This window comes from Phyllostomus hastatus, unplaced genomic scaffold, assembly GCF_019186645.2.
Source record: "Phyllostomus hastatus isolate PE091 unplaced genomic scaffold, TTU_PhHast_1.1 phas_scaffold_55, whole genome shotgun sequence".
Lineage (NCBI taxonomy): Eukaryota > Metazoa > Chordata > Mammalia > Chiroptera > Phyllostomidae > Phyllostomus > Phyllostomus hastatus.
Genome location: NW_025334035.1, coordinates 11,864,558 through 11,882,728, shown reverse-complemented (window position 1 = coordinate 11,882,728; position 18,171 = coordinate 11,864,558). Strand labels below are relative to the sequence as shown.

Genomic DNA, 18,171 nt, shown 5'->3' with positions numbered 1-18,171 from the left:
GCAAGTAAACGCCACGGCGCCGCGAGGCACCGCCCCCGACGGGGGCTAGCTGTCCATGGGTCGGTAGTGACGGTGCTCCCCCTGCGCTGTCGGAGGCCGCGGGTGGTAGAACCATGGCTGTCGCCTCATCGGCGGTCACGTTGCCGGCTGTCGTGGAGGAGCTCCTGAGCGAGATGGCCGCGGCAGTGCGGAACAGCGCGCGAAGTGAGGGCCGGAGGCGTGTGGCTCTTTGGCGGGTTGTGGGCGGGCCCCGTCCGGCCAGGGGCCGGGAGCCGGGAGCCAGCGGTTTGCTGGCCCGCGGGGCGCCGCGTTCGGGTCCTGGCCTCCGCGCTCCCCTCCCGTTCCTGCAGGTTGTTTTCCGTGCGGTTCTGCCTCCAAATCCCCTGGTTCGTAAAAAAATGAAAGGAATAAAAAAGGGAGGAGGATGGGGTGGGCGAGGGGAGAAAAGAGAAAAGCTAAATGTGTCCAGGGATCAGTGTAGTTGTTGGGTGCACCCCCCATCGGATAGTGAGCGGCCCAGGGGAGAACCCAGGGCCCGGAGGGTGGAAGAGGGACGGAAGCCTGCAGGGGCTCATAGAAAGGCAAATTAAGTTGTTAAATGGGACGGTACTCTTTTTCTCTTGATGTTAGGTTAACTTTAATCCCCTCATACACTTTCTTTAGCAAATAAATATTTTAGGGCCACAAAACCCAAGTGCACAGGCAGTGACTGGGGTAAGTCGGACTTTTGTGAGAGTGCCTTTTTCCCCTCCGACCGACAGACCCCGCTCTGTGACTGTGTCACCAAAACCACCGCGAGGACCTCAGGACACAGTACGAAGAGGATACTTTGCGGTCAAATGCATCGGCTAGTTAGAACTACTCAACTTATGTAAAAATGGACAGTTAATAAATAGCAAAGTAGTCCTCAATTGCCATTACTTATTCACTACAGCAGGTTTTTTAAAAAAATTTTAACTTACTGATTTTAGAGAAAGGGGAAGGGGAAGAGAGAAAAACATCAATTTGCTCCCCTTATGAATTCATCCGTTGGTTGATTCTTATATGTATGTGCTTTGACGGGGATCAAACCCACAAGCTTGAGCATTGGAAGGATACTCTAACTGGCCAGGGCCTATGGACTGCACTGTTTTTAAAGAATTAAGAGGAGTAAGCCAATCTTTTTTCTCATTTCAGTTAAAACTAAGGAGATATATATATATATACACACACACTTAGAAGATTAGGCCAGCCAGCTATTCAAACACGTTCTGATCCCCCAAAAGGCAAGGAAAAAGTCAATGTGTTGTCAGCCCAAACTGTGGTTGCCAGACAGGGCTGTGTCACACGTGTTTGTCCACCCCTGTGGAAAGTTTGAAGACCCACCCTGGTGGTGTGACAGCTCAGACAGATGGACCACTGCCACTGTTGTGTTTACTTTCAGCAGAACTGTTTTCTGCTACTTAAAGATCTTTGTGCTAGATAGTCATACATTCTTCCTGACCCCCATCCTTCAGTGATAATGTTTTTAGAACAAGATTCTGAGTACATTTGTATGATGATATAAACAACTGAGCCATGTAGGAAGCTGTGATTACTTTTCCTTTCATGTGAAACTTTCCATTTTCCCTGGAGTCACAGCTGCTGTAGTTGTGTATATGTGCTTGTTTAGTTGTCTTTGTATCCCTAGTTCAACCTCAAATTTATTATCACTGTTCTAAATCTATGTTCAAGATGCTCAGCTGAAGGAGAGGTTTGATCAATCTCATTTTCTGTGGAAGTCCCTCCCAGAGCCCTCTGACTAGCTTTGATAGGGGGACTGGCTGCTCCCCCAGCTGCCTCTTGAGATTTCCCTTCACTATTTTTATCCTGGGAATTCCCATCACCAATGTTGAACCTTGTATTTCTACAATTTTCTTTTTCTTGATTTGCTGCTTTATTTTATAGAACTCATACTGTAGTAACTTCCTGGAGAAAAATAAGAGATGTGCTTTTTGAGACTTTATATGTCTGAGAAAAGTTCTTTTTCTATCCTCACACTTAATTGATAGGCAAAGTATTAAATTTTATGTTGGAAATAATATTTCTTCAGGCTTCTGAAAGTATCAGTTTGTCAACTTCCAGCTTCTTAAACTTACTTTCAAAGAGTCTTATTTTAATCCCCCTGCTTCCTCCCCACCTCCAGAGCTATCAGGTGCTACCAGTTTCTGAGAGGTTTTCTTGGCACGGTTGAGGGGAAGATAGTGGACTCTGGAGTGTAAATCAGATTGTTTCTTGGATCTCATCTTTGCTAGCCTAGGATTCACTTTTGTCAGGTCTTATAAATTATTTTCCAACATATCTTAGGTATTGTTTCTCCCTGTCAGTATTGTTGGGGGTTTATGCTTTTTATTTTATTTTTTAAGATTTTATTTATTCACCTTAGTTTTGTTTATTTATTTATTTATTTTTAAGATTTTATTTATTTACTTTTACAGAGAGGGGAAGGGAAGAAGAGGGAGAGAAATATCAATGTGCAAGAGGTACATCCATTGGCTGCCTCTCACATGTCCCCAACTGGGTACCCAGCTGGCAACCCAGGCATGTGCTGTGAATGGGAATCCAACCAGCAACTTCTCCGTTCCAAGACTGGCGCTCAATCCACTGAGCCGTACCAGCCATAGTGGGAGTTTATGCTTTTTTAAAAAAAGTCTTATTATTTAGTGGAATATTGGGAAGGAGTACAATTAGATACATAGGCTCAATTCACTATCTTACACAAAAGTCTTTTTGGTTACAATCTTTTTAAGATTTTTTTAAAATTCATCTTATTCATTGATTTTAGAAAGGGGGGGAAGAGAGAGAGAAAGAAATTTGTTGTTCCATTTGTTTATTCATTCATTGGTGGTTTCTTGTATGCGCCCTGACTAGATATTGAACACACAACCTTGGTGTATCAGGATGATGCTCTAACCAACTGAGCTACCCAGGCAGGGCTGTTTTTAAGATTTTTATGTTTGCAGTCAATGGTTTCTGCATTTTTAGGACTATAAGACACATCAGACCATAAGACACACCTAGGTTTTAGAGGAGGAAAATAGGAAAAAAATTTTGAAGCCAAAAATGTGGTAAAATATTCAATAACCTGTGACCCTGCTCCACTGCCGCCACCCCCCACCCCACCCTCCGCAAGCTAGATAAGCTACATTCGGACTATAAGACGCACCTCCCATTTCCCTCCTAGATTTGGCAGGTGCATCTTACCGTCCAAAAATGCAGTATGTTTGCAGTTAATGAGTAACTTTCTTTCCATCCCTGTTTTACAGTTCCTGATGAGCATCTATTATCGTAAGTATATATTCTGTTGTATGTGGGGGTTTTTAGTCATTAATGTGTCTTAAAAGCCAAATCCTTTTAACATCAGTTCTTGATTTTTAAAAATATTCTTACTAAACTATATTTAGGAACAGTATTTTCTTGACATGATTATTAAAAACCTGTTTTCAAGTGAATAGCCAAAACCATGGTTGATTGTACAAGGCATTCTTACATTGTCCTGTGTGCCTCTTTTGTGTAACATTGTTCTAGAAGTGTAGCTGTTACAAGAAATTAGAAGTATACCTAACTGTAACTAAAGATAATTGTTGTTATTTATAGGTGATATAACTACTTTTTTAAACCAAGAGAATAAAGTTATTTTTTAATATAGAAATTTAAAATGTGTTTGTTTCATACAAATAGTTCAAAAATAGAATTACATTCTCAATAGCAACAAAAAAATGAAAGCTACCTAGGAACAAAGAGCATTTCATTGCATAAATACACTTATATTTAAAAGTCCACAAGAATGTACACCAGCCTATACTAGTGATTACCATAGTGGAAATGAAGGAGGTAGGATTTAGAGAAGGACTTTAACCTTTTGTCTGTTTTTTCAATCTTCTTTACAAAGATTATGTTTTAAAGAACCCATGTGTTCTCACACAGAATTATCCATAGATAATCCCCTGTTTTTTCTAATAATACATTACTAATTAAAAAATTACTACTTTTAAAACAAAGAAGACAGGTAAATAATAAAAGAATGCATATTACCAAAAACTTTGGGGAGGAAGGTAAATCTTGGTGGTCATAAAAATACAAATTAAACTGGCTACCACAAAAGAGATGTTGGTAAGAATGTTCCAGATGTTGGCTAGAGCAGGGAGAAGAGGATAACTGATACTGTGGTGATAAAAGTGTACTTTGGAAGGTAAGCTGGCATTAGGCAGTAGGAGCTTTAAAACACGCATATTCTGTCCTGGCTGGTGTGGCTCAGTGGCCTGAGTGTCGGGCTGTGAACCTAGGGGTCACCAGTTTGATTCCTGGTTAGGGTACATGCCTAGGTTGCAGGCCAGGTCCTCAGAGGGGGGCGCACGAGTGGCAACCACACACTGATGTTTCTCTCCTTCTCTTCCTCCCACTCTGTCTAAAAAGAAATAAAAATCTTTTTAAAAACACTCATATTCTTTGACCCAGAACTCTATTCATAAAAATGTGTACGAAAGAAGTAATCATAGATGTTCATAAAGATTTTGCAGTGAACATATTCTTCCATATTGTCTATGGTAGCAAAAAAACAAACAAACTTGAAAACAGTCTAATTCAGATTAGATTAAACTATCCAAAGTAGAGTTTGGGAAAAATAAAAGTAATCCATCTTTACAGTGGAATTCTTTGTAACTGTTAAAAGTGATAGAGAAAAATATTGCATTAAGAGATATTTATAGTGTATTACAAGGTGGAAAAGGCAGGTTGAAAAATTTTTGTTAGATCCATTTTTAAAGCTAATTGAAGTCTTAGTAGTACTGTTGTTGTCTGTGTCAAATCATATGGGTTCTCTAAAGCACTTTTCAGTTTTGATTTAACCCAACTATTTTATTTTCCAGTTTATAAAAATAATCCATACTTGTTAAAAAAATTGTTATAAAATAAAGAAAACATGAAAAGTTTCAACAGTCATACCAGCCAGTGATAATCACTGTTACATTTTGGTTTATTACCTTCTGGGTTTTTTGAAAGTTTTATTTTGAAGTAATCATAGTTTTTTAAAGAAAAATTAATATTAAGAGTTTCTAAATTTACAATTTTGTGTCTGACCTTACTCATCTAACCTAAGAATTTTCCCATATTTTTTTCATAGATCATTAACAGCTGAATGGCCTTTATTACTAATCAGAAAGTACAAATTTAACACTCATCAGATGGTCAAACATGAAGTCTAATACTGATGTTGGTGATGATGTGGAGAAAATAGAACTCTCTCACGTGCTGGTGGGAATGCTGTTTCCACTGTGGACAGATATTGTCAACACCTGTTGAAATTGAAAAGTGCATATATCCTAAGATCTAGCAATTCCGCTTTTACTTAAACCAGGAAAAAATTCTCATGTATGTGTACTAAGGGACAGGCACAAGGATAATTATTATTTATATTAGAGTAAAATGGAAACCATCAGAATGCCCATTGGTAGAGTTCTTAAACTGAAGAATGTGTACCTATTACTTTTATATATACAATAAAACATTATTCACAAGTTAATTAAAAAATATATATATATACACACACACACACATATATATATATCAGTATGCATCATTTTCTAAAGCATGTTGAGTAGGGAAAAAGTTACCAAAAACCCTACAATACACTTTTGTTTTAAAATTTATAAAACAATACCATACGTATAATGCCTGTGTGTATGTGTGTAAACATACATACATACGTACTAAATGTAATAAAATACAAAGACATTATTAGGAAGGAAACCAACAAATGCTTGTGGCTGTCTCAGGAATGAAGGAAGGTTCAGAAGAATAGGAAGCACTATGAGGCATAAAAGGGGCTTCTTTAAAGTGTTGCTGGTCATCCTTTGGGTCAAGTTACTAAAGTGAATTTGAGAGTCAGGCAGTCTGACCTAAAACCTTTCTATTTCCCAGGCTGAAGTTTGTCTTTGGCTCATCAGCCCTCCAGGCCTTGGACCTTGTTGACCGACAGTCCATCACTTTAATCTCATCGCCCAGTGGAAGGCATGTTTACCAGGTAGAAATCTAGAGGTGGGGGAATCACAGCAGAAACCCCTTGGTGCAGAATATTTCCAAAACTCTCTATGGAAGTTGGTGTCCAGCCTTAAGTTATTTCCTGCACTGTTGAAAAGCATTTGACCCCACATAGTAAAATTAGTGTGTTCGTAATTAAGATAAGATAGGTATGGCCTGTTAACTCTGCGCAATAGCACTGTATAGAACCACCAATGGTGTGGAGGGGCTCTTTTCGCCCATCTGACGGACTGCAGGTGACTTCCGGTTTGCCATTATTTGATAGTAGAGGTACTTCCCCAACCCCTCCCCACTGAAAATGTGCTGACATCTTCATCTTGTTCATAATTTCTTGCTTATAAGCAGAAGCCAAAATGCATTTTTGAGGTCCTTCCATACGCTCATATTCATCAGACATGATCTTTTACAATTGTTTTCAGGGTATATTTACTAAGGGTCAAACTACACTGAATGTAGTCTGCTTGGACCTGAATCTTGCCCAACCTCTAGGGCAGGGGTATCAAACTCATTTTTACGGGGGGGCCACATCAGTCTTGTGGTTGCCTTCAAAGGGCCGAATGTAATTTTAGGGCTGTATAAATGTAACTACTCCTTAACTAGAGGCAAGGAGCTCAGCGCTGCCACTGGGTAGAAACACAGTTCCAGGCCAGAAAAAAAAAAGGTGGAGGGCCAGATTCGGCCCACAGGCCTTGTGTTTGCCACCTGTGCCCTAGAGTCTAGGGTTTAACACAGGTAGATTTGTAAAGTAACAGCCTCTTATCAGGCTCTGAATTATTTTCATGTGCTTTTTTAAATTCTCCTCAAAAGCCCAACAATGCATCTTTCAGGAAACTGAGATGCAGAAAGGTAAACTAAGTCACAGCAGGCAGCTGGGATTTGTAACTGCTATCCCACACTGCTGGTCTTTATATCAACAGTAAGCCAGACATGAACCCAACCCCACGACCCCCCAGTTTAGCTACATGAGACAATGGTAAATGAAACTGGGATTGAGGGGCAGGAATGTTGTGAAGGAAATAAAAATACTTATTTTTATTTTCCAAAATTTTGTGCCTGGCTCAGAAGGGGTTAAAAAGAAGCTGTCAGCTCTTATAAATGTAATTCAGGCCTTGATGAAGACCAGGAAGGGGGAAATAATTCAGTGTTTGAATTCTGACTTATTCCCATTGAACTTGTCAGAGCTGAGACCATGTCAGTTAATGTTTTGTGAGTGATTGACTTAAGTGAAGCTTGCTTGGGCAATAGGTGCCTTTACTTAGTGAATTAACTTGCCATTCAACATTGTAGCATAATGTAGCTGACCTGGCAAAGTCTTCATGCATTTCTTCATTGAAGATAATGGGGTAATTAGTGTTGAATGCTGCAGTTATAACTTTTGCATTGTGTTTACTTAAAAGAGGCTGTATGTTAGAATTTTCTCCTGGTGAATTTATAGATTAATAATCAGAGCTATTAAATAATGTTTATAACTCAAGAGGTATTTTCATTTTTTTTAAAGGGCAGTGCTATTTTTATTCAACATTCTCTTATGAAAAAAATAACCAAAATGTGTGTGCAGGACTAGGAAGGATCCCCGCTTGCTGGGCTTATGTGTGAACCACAGCCTCCCACCCCCAGCACTGCAGAGCCCCCTCCCCACATTAAACAGCAGGCTCAGGTCAGGTCGCCTGACATTGGGCACACTCTGTACTGCTGCTAGGTCCTCAACAGGCCAGACTGCTCTGGAAACTTCTTCCACCCAGCTGCCCAGGAAGGTAGTGAACATAGGGGACTGGACAAAGAGTGGGCCTCCCTGGAAATGATTGGAGGAACTCTTTCCCTCCACACTCCTGGCTGTCCCTGGGCCAGCAAGGTTCCCAAGGAGGCCTGAATGGCTCCCCAAGTGGGGGCCAAGGCAGAGAGGAGTGAGGCTGTGGCAGCAGAAAGGGGCACCCGATTTTGTTCCTAAGATCTTAGAGGCTGGGGGAGGGTACCTGGAGAGGCTCAGGCATGCTCTGTAAGGCTGGGCTGTTAGCATGGGAGTGAGCAGGGGCAGTGGCCTGCCAGGGGCCAGCACTGGGCTCTGGGGGTCCCAGCAGAGGGGTGGAGAAGTCACTAGCAATTTTCGTGTCGAGGCCCAGCCTCCAGTAAGTTCCTCACAGAGGCAGATCATTAGCTTCACAAAGACTTGAGCTTTTCCACCGCCAGAGACCCAGGGAGAGACAGGAGCAGGGAGAGATGGGAGCCGGGGGAGAGAGTGAGACAGAAACCCAGTGAAGAAAACGGCACTCCACCCTGGCCTCTCCCCTCTGTGCAGGCGCACTGTCAGGCAGGCCTGGCTGAGCAGGGGGCACGTGGGGACGCCCTGCATTAGGCCCTTTAGCAACCTAAAGGGAGGAGCCATGCAGGACCAGCTGATGCAGGTCTGTGGCCTCCGCTGGTCCCTCCACTGACCTAGCAGGTGTCTGCCCTGCCACGTGGCTGTCCTGGCCCCCACTGCCCCCCTAAGAGGCAGGGCTGAATAGCTGTCCTGTAGTTGCTCAGGCCAGAGGCCTGGCCTTTGGGGGTGATGGGGACAAACATGGGAATGTGAAGGGATGCTAAAAACCAGTGGGACTATGATCAGTGTCCCCAGCAGGGTCTGAGAACCCCCCAGGAACCCACTCAGGATCCTTCTCTGAAGGCCTGGCATGTGAGGAGGTGATCACCACGTGGCTGCTGAGCCAGTGGGTATTAGGGACTAGAGGCATCCCCAGAATACTCTGGAAAAGTTAGAACCACTCCAGCTGGGCAGTGACATAGCATCCCCACAGAGTCCAAGATGGGCAGGGATCATGAGGGGTGGCACTGAATCCAAGCCCCAGACCACAGGCCATGCTGGCACTGGGTATCTGTGCCTCCACCCACCCCACTCCTGTGGCTCCTGGGTGGCTCCTGTGAGGCAAAAAGGAGCCTTTAAAGCCACCATAGGACGGACAGCCTCCTCTGGGTGAAAGCACCAGGGGTCATGGGCTCCGTGTCTGCTGGGCCAAGTCTGGATTTTCCAAGCTAATAGGGATGAAGGTGTACAGCCTCCCAGTCTGTAGCCTGTTTCCTACTATGTAAGTTACACTTGGACTGAGCTTTCTCAGGGCCCCTCTCACTCAAAGGCCTCAGGTTTCAGGATTCTAAGTGGCCCCATGAGGGCTGGGGTGATGGGCTGTGTCCACTGCGGTATCCCTGGGCCCAGCATGGGCCTGGCATAGAAGAGGGCTCTGGCTTTCAGGGTCATCCTCTGCTTGGGATTTTACCACCTCCTTCCCAGGACCCCCGCTCCCCACCACACACACACACACACACACACACACACACACACACACTCACTCACTGACTGGGGGTTTGGTGATGCCCGCATGGAATTGCCTCCCTGGGCAAACACTGCATCCTGGACATAGCCGGGGTGGCCAAGAGGAGCTAGCACAGCCTTGGCTGGAATGTGTGATTAGATATTGATTAAAAGATTGATTGATTTCCTGGCTGGCGTAGCTCAGTGGATTGAGCGTGGGCTGCGAACCAAAGTGTCGCAGGTTCGATTCCCAGTCAGGGCACATGCCGGGGTTGCAGGCCATAACCCCCAGCAACCACACATTGATGTTTCTCTCTCTCTCTCTCTCTCTATCTATCTATCTCCCTCCCCCTCCCTCCCTTCCCTCTCTAAAAATAAATAAATAAATTTATATTAAAAAATTTTTTTAAAAGATTGATTTTTTTAATTTTACTTATTTATTTTTAGAGAGGGAAGGGAGGGAGATAGAGAGAGAGAAAGAAACATCGATGTGCAGTTGCTGGGGGCCATGGCCTGCAATGCAGGTATGTACTCCGACTGGGAATCGAACCCGCGACACTTTGGTTCGCAGCCCATACTCAATCCACTGAGCTACGCCAGCCAGGGCCGATTTTTTTTTTTTTTTAAGCTAAAAGGAGCAGACAGTTCAAAAGGGGGCAGCCAGCACCCTGAGCAGGAACCCTGGCTCTGGACCTCCCAACCCTTGAAGTTCTGTGAGTTTGATCCCAATGCCTGGAGCCCACTGGACATATAAAGTGTCTGGATCAGATGCTCTGACTGGGAGCTCTGCCTTGAAACTGGGCACGGGGTTCTGTGGTGTACACCAGGCTTGGGTAAACAGGACTTTTGGGGCACCAGGTTGGGCTGGGCCAGGCCCCCATCTGCAGGTCCAGGTGCAGTCTTTGTACCTGGTTGAGTAATGCTTCTCCTCCAGCTCATAGAGGTTGATGACAATCTTGTTCAGCATGGTGATGAGCTTCCAGTCAGTCACACTCCTGCAGTGCTGGCAGCTGCTGGTTGTGCTGTTCAGTGGCCTGGTTCACTGCATGGAAGTCATTCAGGATGAGGAACTGCTTGAGGTCAGACTGAAGCTTCATCAGGGACTTGCCAGCTCAGACCTCAGTGGTCCAGATGATCTTGGTGAAGATGTGCACAATGGACTTGATGTCATCCTTGAGCAGCTTGTTGTAAGACTGCAGCAATATCCCTTTGTGCTGCGGCAGGGCTCTCTGCTGGGCCACGGTGGGACCTCCATCAGTGTGGAGAGCAGAGGCCTGTGGCCAGCACCTTGTCCGCAGACCCTGGGCAGGCAGGCACTTGGCCAAGGTGGGTTGGAGGACAAGCAAGCACCCCTGGGGAAGTCCCAGCTCCCTGATACCTCTCCCTGCCACAGTATTTTCATTTTCTTTCCTTGTGTTTTTATTTTTGTTTGGGTTGTTTTTTTTTACATAGCTAAAATATCCTGAACAAGAAGGACCTTTGAGTTTTTCCCATGTCTTTCAATTGCACATTTTTTTGTCCCAGTTCCAGTATCAGCATAACACTTGACCTGCCCAAGTGGACTTCCAACTGTTCTCTAGTTGTATTATCTAGTTATTAGTTAAAATCTGAAAGATTGTGTTTGAAATATTTCACTTATTGTTGACTTTTTGTTCCTCCCAGGATACCGTGACTTGTTTTTATCATTCACGTCCTGTATTATATTACATCACTTTATTCATCATGACAATGCTAACTTCCGCCCTGGTTGGTGTGGCTCAGTGGATTGAGTGCCAGCCTGCAAACCAAAGGGTCACAGTTTTGATTTCTAGGCTAGGGCACATGCCTGGGTTGCGGGCTACCCAGTAGCCCGTTAGCCCGTAGCCCGTAGACCTGGGTTGCGGTCAGGTCCCCAGTAGGGGGTTTGTGAGAGGCAAGGCAACCACCACACGTTGGTGTTTCCATCCCTCCCTCCCTTCTCTGTCTAAAAAAAAAAAAAGTAAATATAAAATCTTTTTAAAGAAATGGTTAAGATGGCAAATTGAAATAAAAATGCTGACCTCCTAAAATTATGGCTCTCAGCTTGGATTTTGAATTAAATGAGGCTGTAGAAATCTTACATGCACCCTCAAATTAACCATAATGGTTTCACTGTATTGTAATATAGTAAGAATTTGGCTTAAAGCAGAGGTCCTTCGAGATGATAAAGTTGTGGCAGACGGTGCTGCGCCACCCTGCTGGTTATCTCCCACAGGTCAGCCTTCTCACATCCTCACTGTCCCCCAGGGACAGTGGTCATTATGTGAAATGGGAAAGTCACCATTATGTTGTTGTCACCTGAGTTGCTTTCCTATAAACCTTTTTTGATTCACCTAGGAATGGAGATGTGTGTCAGGAGAGTCTACATTATGCTGTGGTAACAATGACCCCCAAATTTCAAAGGTTTACAAAAAACAACATTTTACATGTCATTCATGGTGCATGTCTGTTAAGAGTCCATTGCAGTTCTGCTCTAAAACATCTGTCCTCAGGGGTCCCCATTCGCAGAGAAACCCCTCCCTGTCTAGCTCTTTGTGGATCTCAGAACAGAGGGGAAAGAGGTTGTAGTATGCACCAGTTTTTAATGTTCTGCTTGGCTACTCACATTTCTCTGGCCAAAGTAGGTCACATAATTAGCCTGTATATAATAGGGCAGGAATGTATAATCCTTTTTCAGAGAGAGGCACCGAACATGGAGAACAATAGAGAATGCAGTTTATTACTGTGGTTGGCCCTGAGAGGCTTGAAGCAGTCATAAAACTGTACTGTGCCCTGGCACAGGGTGGTTCACTGGGTTGGAGTGTCATCCCGTACACCAAAAGGTTGTGGGCTCCATCCCCTGCCCCCCCACCCCCCACCCCATCAGGGACAATACAGGAGGCAACCAGTCAATGTCTCTTCCCCACTTTCTAAAATCAGTGAACATATCCTCGGGTGACGGTTTTAAACAATGTACTTTGAGTGGATGGCATCTAAGGTGGGTGACCCTCCTTAGAACCTCACTGCAGCCACAGCGGACTTCCTCCAAGTGACATTCCTACAGGTCCAATCATGGGCCTTGGTGGCCTCTTCCCTGCATGTTTCTTTTTTAAAAAGCTCTCTTTCCTGGGATATATTCCAGACTCTGAGTGGGAGGGCTGGGAGCAATTCCTGTAAGAGGTCATTTTTCTATTGAAGGATAAAGGAATTAAATTAGATGGTCCCTAAAGTCAATTTCCAGTTTTGAACATTTCTGACTCAGATTTTTTCCTGATTATTGGGTTCATTAGGTGTCCACTGCTAGATGAGGAAGGAGCAAATTCATAATTTGCTATCTCTTTATGGTATTTACTGCCTCAGGTAGTTAAACATTGTCTTTTTAGTCTTAGCCGACCTTTGAAAGGATCAGGCAAGGGAAACGAGAATTCCTCCCCATCTCTGAGTCGCTAGGCATTTATTTATTCAACATAATCCAGGGAGTATTCTGATAGTTTGAGGACCCATGATAAGAAGGAACCAGTGGACCAGTCAAGTCAATGTGGAATTCCAGGGGCTTATGCCTGCTTAACTCTGTATCTAGAGAGATCAGGAGATAACTAAAGTCATTTGTTGGCAATAATTTGGAAACCCAAGGATTAATGTCACTGTTGGATGTTGATGGGTTCTCTTCTAGGATTAAGTGGAAAATAGTCTAATACTCTCCCTTAAGTTTAGGTTTTCCAAGACACACTGGGGAAATTCCTTCACCGATACTCAGTGGTGTGGGTGATATTTTAAAACATCAGTGCCTTGAGAATGGAAATTATGTAAGATGCAGGGGTTTTTTGATACCTAATTTGTAACTAAGGCTGAAATTTTGAATGGGTATAATAGGCATCCTCCTTACCCAGTCACTGGCCATTTCTGGTAATCTAGCAACCCCTGAGGAATTCTACTGAGTTGGTCAAAAATCATAGTGAATGGCCACATTGTGAACCACCAGGCAACTGACAGAGGCATGCTTGTACAGTGTGATTCATTGGTTGAAGCCTCACCTGTTGCTTTATTTTTTGTGGAGGAAACAGAGGAAGGAATCCTTGGAGTGCTGGCATTGTAATATTTTTCAAAATAAAAAAAAGTCCTGCCCTTTTCATTTTAGGTTGCCATCTTGAGCCTAAAATTAATTATAAAGTGCTGTGGCAGATTCCTAAATGGCAGCTCATTGTAAAATAACCCTTGTGATGTTTCTACTTCCCTTGGATGCTCATTTTACATTCAAGTTTGGAAATTAACTTCAGGAACGAAGCACTCAACATTTTTGTTTTGGGCTGTTTTGTGATAGAGACTTAAGCAAGTTCTCCAATAAGCCTGTCACAGATACACCATGTTTTCCCTACCCGTCTTCTTTTTTTTGTTCCTTGATTGCCAACAAGGCTGTTTGTTTTGGGACTGGGCCTCTTCCCAGCCCCTCATGTATCTGTATTTTCCTTCCATCCTGCTAGATGAATAGGCAGATCTGGGCTTGCCTCTTTTTCTGAGACCTCCATCCTAAGCAGCTGAGTCATCCCTTTTGCAAAGTTCTTTATTCTCCCTGCTGCTCTCAAATGCTTTTCAAAGACTTTTCCCATTTCCTTCAGAGACCTTTCTGTCTCTCTCCATACCCTTCACCTGTTTTCATACTCTCAGGTGTGTTGGTGGAAGCGTTAGAAATCTGCACACGTGCAGTGAGAAATACCAGGTTAAGTAAGAAACACCTCAGTAAAGTGTAAATGAGGGAGGAGAGTGCCCCACCCCCAGCCTCTTTGTAGTGATCCCACAGAGTCAGCCCTTCAAGTCACTAACCAAAGAAACAAAATGCTTTGTGTGGACAGTTTGGACTGAAACTCCTCAGTTTCATTGTATGAAGTACTCAAAGGCAAAGCACTGAGACGAGGGAAGGGTCTGCATACAGGGAAGTAGTTTCCACTTTTTTGTAAAACAATACTGCAGTTCTTCCCAGTGCAATTTGCAGAGTAATGAGTCACCAGATAAATTCAAGGGAACTTGAAAAAAATGTTCACAAATCAATTCAAGGGAAGGAGGCAGTTACACCTTTGGAGGTTTGATCCCATCTGTCCTTTTCTTTCTAGGTACTTGGAAGTTCTGGTAAAATGTACACATGCTTGGCTTCCTGCCACTACTGCTCCTGTCCTGCCTTTGCCTTCTCAGTGCTGCGGAAGAGTGACAGCCTGCTGGTGAGGGGGGAGGCCCTGCCCACAGTATTCCAGGCAGGAGAGAAATTGTTGGCTCCTACTTCATTGTTTAGCAGTTGTACAAAATGGGAACTTTACTACATGTTGAAACAGATAGTTGTTTATTGTCCTTGACTTTAGTCATCTCTTTTGGGTTTACCCTCCCAAAATGCTATCATTTTTAGAAATACATGAACCCCAATTTTTTATTTCAAAGGTCATAGACAAGCCCGGCCCAGTGTGGCTCACTTGGTTGGAGAGTCATCCTCTAGACCAAGTGGTCATGGTTTCAATTCCTGGTCAGGGCATATGACTGGGTTGTGGGTTCAGTCCCTGGTTGGGGTGTGTACAAAAGGCTGCTGATCAGTGGTTCTCTCCTTCTCTTTCTCCCTTCACCTCTTTTAAGATCAATAAGCATGTCCTCGGGTGAGGATATTAAATAAATAAATAAATAAATAAATAAATGGTCATAGATGAAGCATTGGGGAGGACAAAGTAATCCCATAAGGCTGGGAACTAATAAGTTTGCACTGGAGAATTAGATAGGCCAATAAAAGTATAAACTAAATGTGATGTCGACAGCCTTGCATATCCCCAACTCCAGTCACAAGGTGTTCCCTCTCACTGCCTGTTAGACCGCCTGGCACGCCACCCTGCTTGACTTTTACATGAGACAGGAGGGCACGCTGATGCTTTTGCCAATTTCACAGTAGTCCAGAGCATCAAGCAAGGAAAAGGACATACTGCAGCTCCTGATCCTGAGGAGAAAGCACTGCCCACCTGAGAGTGGGCAGCTGTTTCCAAATCTTGCCAAAGAAGAAAATTATAGCATCCATTCCATTCTTCCCATTTTTTTTATACTGTTAACTTTGTTAAACATCTTGGGAACTGGGTGGCCAGTTGGGTATCCCATTTATGAGAGGCCACATTCATAGCTTATGTGCCATAGGTTTGTTTCACCTGTCAAATGACACGATTAAACCAGGGCCCCTTCAGTATGTACAGCTGTGTGTCCTGTGATACAAGGTCTGGCCTGGAGCCCCTCCCCAGAGTGTATATAGGTCAGTGTATGTGAAGGCTCCACCACCCTCACCCCTTCACCCCATCCCGTCCCCCAGGAGTATAATGGTGGTGAAAAGGGTCAACTGTAGGCTGTGAGCACCTGGTTAAAACAGGCAAAGAGCTGTTCTCATAGGTGACTCATCAGATTTAAAAGAAATAATCTCTGTAAAGCACCCAACCACACAGTACCTCAAGGAATGTTGCTAGTAATAGCTTTCTGAAGGCAAGGGGTAAAGAAACAACTGAGGACTAAAATGAGGAGCCTGTGTTGGTTATATACCCTGTGCCAGGCTGTTTCCCAAAACAGCCAAGTAAGACTTCTTTGTGCCCTCTGACTTCTAGAAAGGGTACATCTGTCCCTCTTTATCTGCAGTTTTTAAGCAGTGAGTTCGAGGCCCGGAATCTGTGTGCCCACTCCTTCCCTGCTCGGTGTGACGATAGTGAGGGCTTGGTTTGCCTGACTCTGCCGGTGTCCAGCAGGTCTGTGTGTTTTGTGTTCCAGTGCAAGCATCTCTTGGCAGTTTATCTCAGTCAGGTTATGGGGACCTGTCAGCAGCTTAGCGTCTCAGACAAGCAGTTGACTGACATATTGATGGAGAAGAAACAAGAAGCATAAAAGGTACAGATTGAGCATCATTATCTTATAAAATAGAAGTCCCCAAAACAGGTGTATTTAACTTACTATGGTTCACAGGGAAGAGAGGTAAAATAGATATATTGGGTTGGCCAAAAAGTTTGTTTTTTTCCATAAGATGGCTCTAGTAGTGCTTAGTTGTCTTTAACTTCACTCAAAACAATTTGGTTAAGCTGTTAGATTACTGATTTGGTTAGATTGCATTGTGACAGCTGTCATATTAGCGTGCATTTAAAGAAAAAAAATTGGTGAATTTTTGTGTAACCATTTTAATATTGAAGATGGAATACACATTTTTGACATAGTATGCGTTATTATTTCAAGAAATGTAAAAAACGCAACTGAAATGCAGAAAAAGATTTGTGCTATGTGTGGAGAAGGTGCTGTGACTGACTGAACGTGTCAAAGTGATTTGTGAAGTTTAACACGAGATTTCTCACTGCACGATGCTCCGTGGCCAGGTAGACCAGTTGAAGTTGATAGCGATGAAATCAAGACATTAACTGAGAACAATCGACATTATACCACACAGGAGATAGCCACCAACATACTCAAAATACCAAATCAATAAAGTTATCAGTGAAAATGAAAAATGCAACTTTTATTTTATGGAAAAAACTGAACAGACTTTTTGGTCTGTTTTTTCCTTCTGGACTGTAGAAGACACTGTGGGTTAGAACCCAATATGTGTGTATGGTTTGAAGCCCTTTACAGGTGTCCATGGAAAATCTGAACCAGTCTCACCTCCATGGGTAAAAAAAAATTTTTAGATGGAATCAAGCATTTTAGACTCAATGCTTAATATATGTCTTGTTCACAATTAGATTAAGTAACTGAAGTAGTAGTACTGTATTTTTCAGACTATAAGATGCACTCCCCCCCCCAAATTGGGAGGAATAATGGTTGTTAATACTTTTCTGTTGAGTTCTGTTTACATTTACATTGGTGAAATATTATTTATGTTATAAAATATTTTACCACATGTTTTGCTTCAAAATGTTTTTTTCCTATTTCCCTCTAAAATCTGGTGCGTCTTATGGTCCAAAAATACGGTAATTTTTAAGAAGTTGAAAGGGTAGACAAAACCGAGTAGGATGAAATTCAGATGAGTAAGTGTTAGTGCTTTAGCTCGGATTCAGAAAAATTATTTCACAGCAAAAATGGATCGGAGTAGAGATGTGACTAACCAGCAGCAACTATGAAAACACTTGCTGTGCTGGGGTTCTGGTTTCAGAGCTTCAGGTTATCTGTGGTGTTGGTGCCAAACTAGTTTAAGGAGGCTATTAGAGCAGTAGTGCCTAGACCAGAGGAAGTACTGGTTTTGCTCTGCGTGCATTTCTGGGCTTTATATAACAAGCCAAATGAAGGAAGGGACCAAAACACATGTCCTGGAAGCAGCTTTACTATGGATGTCTAGTCTGAAAGAGAAAAGGCGAAAGCAATACCAAGAGGAGTGTTAGAAGGTAGAAAATGGGACTTGTTTGGACCCTAAGAGAATGTACAGGAGTTATGATACATGAAAATGTCAGATTTCAGCACAGGACAAGAACTCTTTAATAGGTAAAGCTGACCATCCAGAATGAGATCATAGAAAGGCAGGAGTTTGCTATCTCTGTGAGGGTTCATAGACCTGCATTGTCTTTGCAGGGACATTGCAGAAGCAATTGAAGCCCCGTGAACAAACAGATGAAAAGGATGATTCTACAGCTCAGGAAACCCCCAACCCTGGGTCCCTGAAACAAAAGGTGCCAGTGAATGAATGCTGTGTGAAAAGGCCACAGATGGTGCAGTGTTGTGTGGTTGGCAGAACCTTTTGCTACAATGAAGTTTGACAAAAGCTATCAAGACTTACGCTACTTGGGAAACTTGGGCTGGATAAAGAATAGAAAATACATGCAGCCCTGGCT

The 18,171-nt window shown here is 43.3% G+C and overlaps 1 protein-coding gene and 1 pseudogene across 1 annotated transcript; one reads left to right on the top strand and one right to left on the bottom strand.

Annotated features, from left to right (window-relative positions):
* Nucleotides 1–4: 4 nt before the first annotated feature.
* Nucleotides 5–18,042, top strand: ZSWIM7 (zinc finger SWIM-type containing 7). The gene is made up of 6 exons (XM_045824351.1): nt 5–204; nt 3,285–3,306; nt 5,938–6,040; nt 14,467–14,571; nt 16,133–16,249; nt 17,912–18,042. Exons 1-5 carry the CDS (start codon nt 114–116, stop codon nt 16,244–16,246), a joined length of 435 nt encoding a protein of 144 aa, XP_045680307.1. The 5' UTR covers nt 5–113; the 3' UTR covers nt 16,247–16,249; nt 17,912–18,042.
* Nucleotides 8,010–13,259, bottom strand: LOC123809478 (annotated as a pseudogene).
* Nucleotides 18,043–18,171: the final 129 nt, after the last annotated feature.

Excerpts from the sequence above, each read along its gene's own strand:
- ZSWIM7 (XM_045824351.1), top strand. The coding sequence starts at position 114 with ATGGCTGTCGCCTCATCGGCGGTCACGTTGCCGGCTGTCGTGGAGGAG. Across the intron at positions 3,307-5,937 it reads CCTGATGAGCATCTATTATC|GCTGAAGTTTGTCTTTGGCT; the intron begins GTAAGTATATAT and ends TCTATTTCCCAG. Across the intron at positions 14,572-16,132 it reads GGAAGAGTGACAGCCTGCTG|TGCAAGCATCTCTTGGCAGT; the intron begins GTGAGGGGGGAG and ends TTTGTGTTCCAG.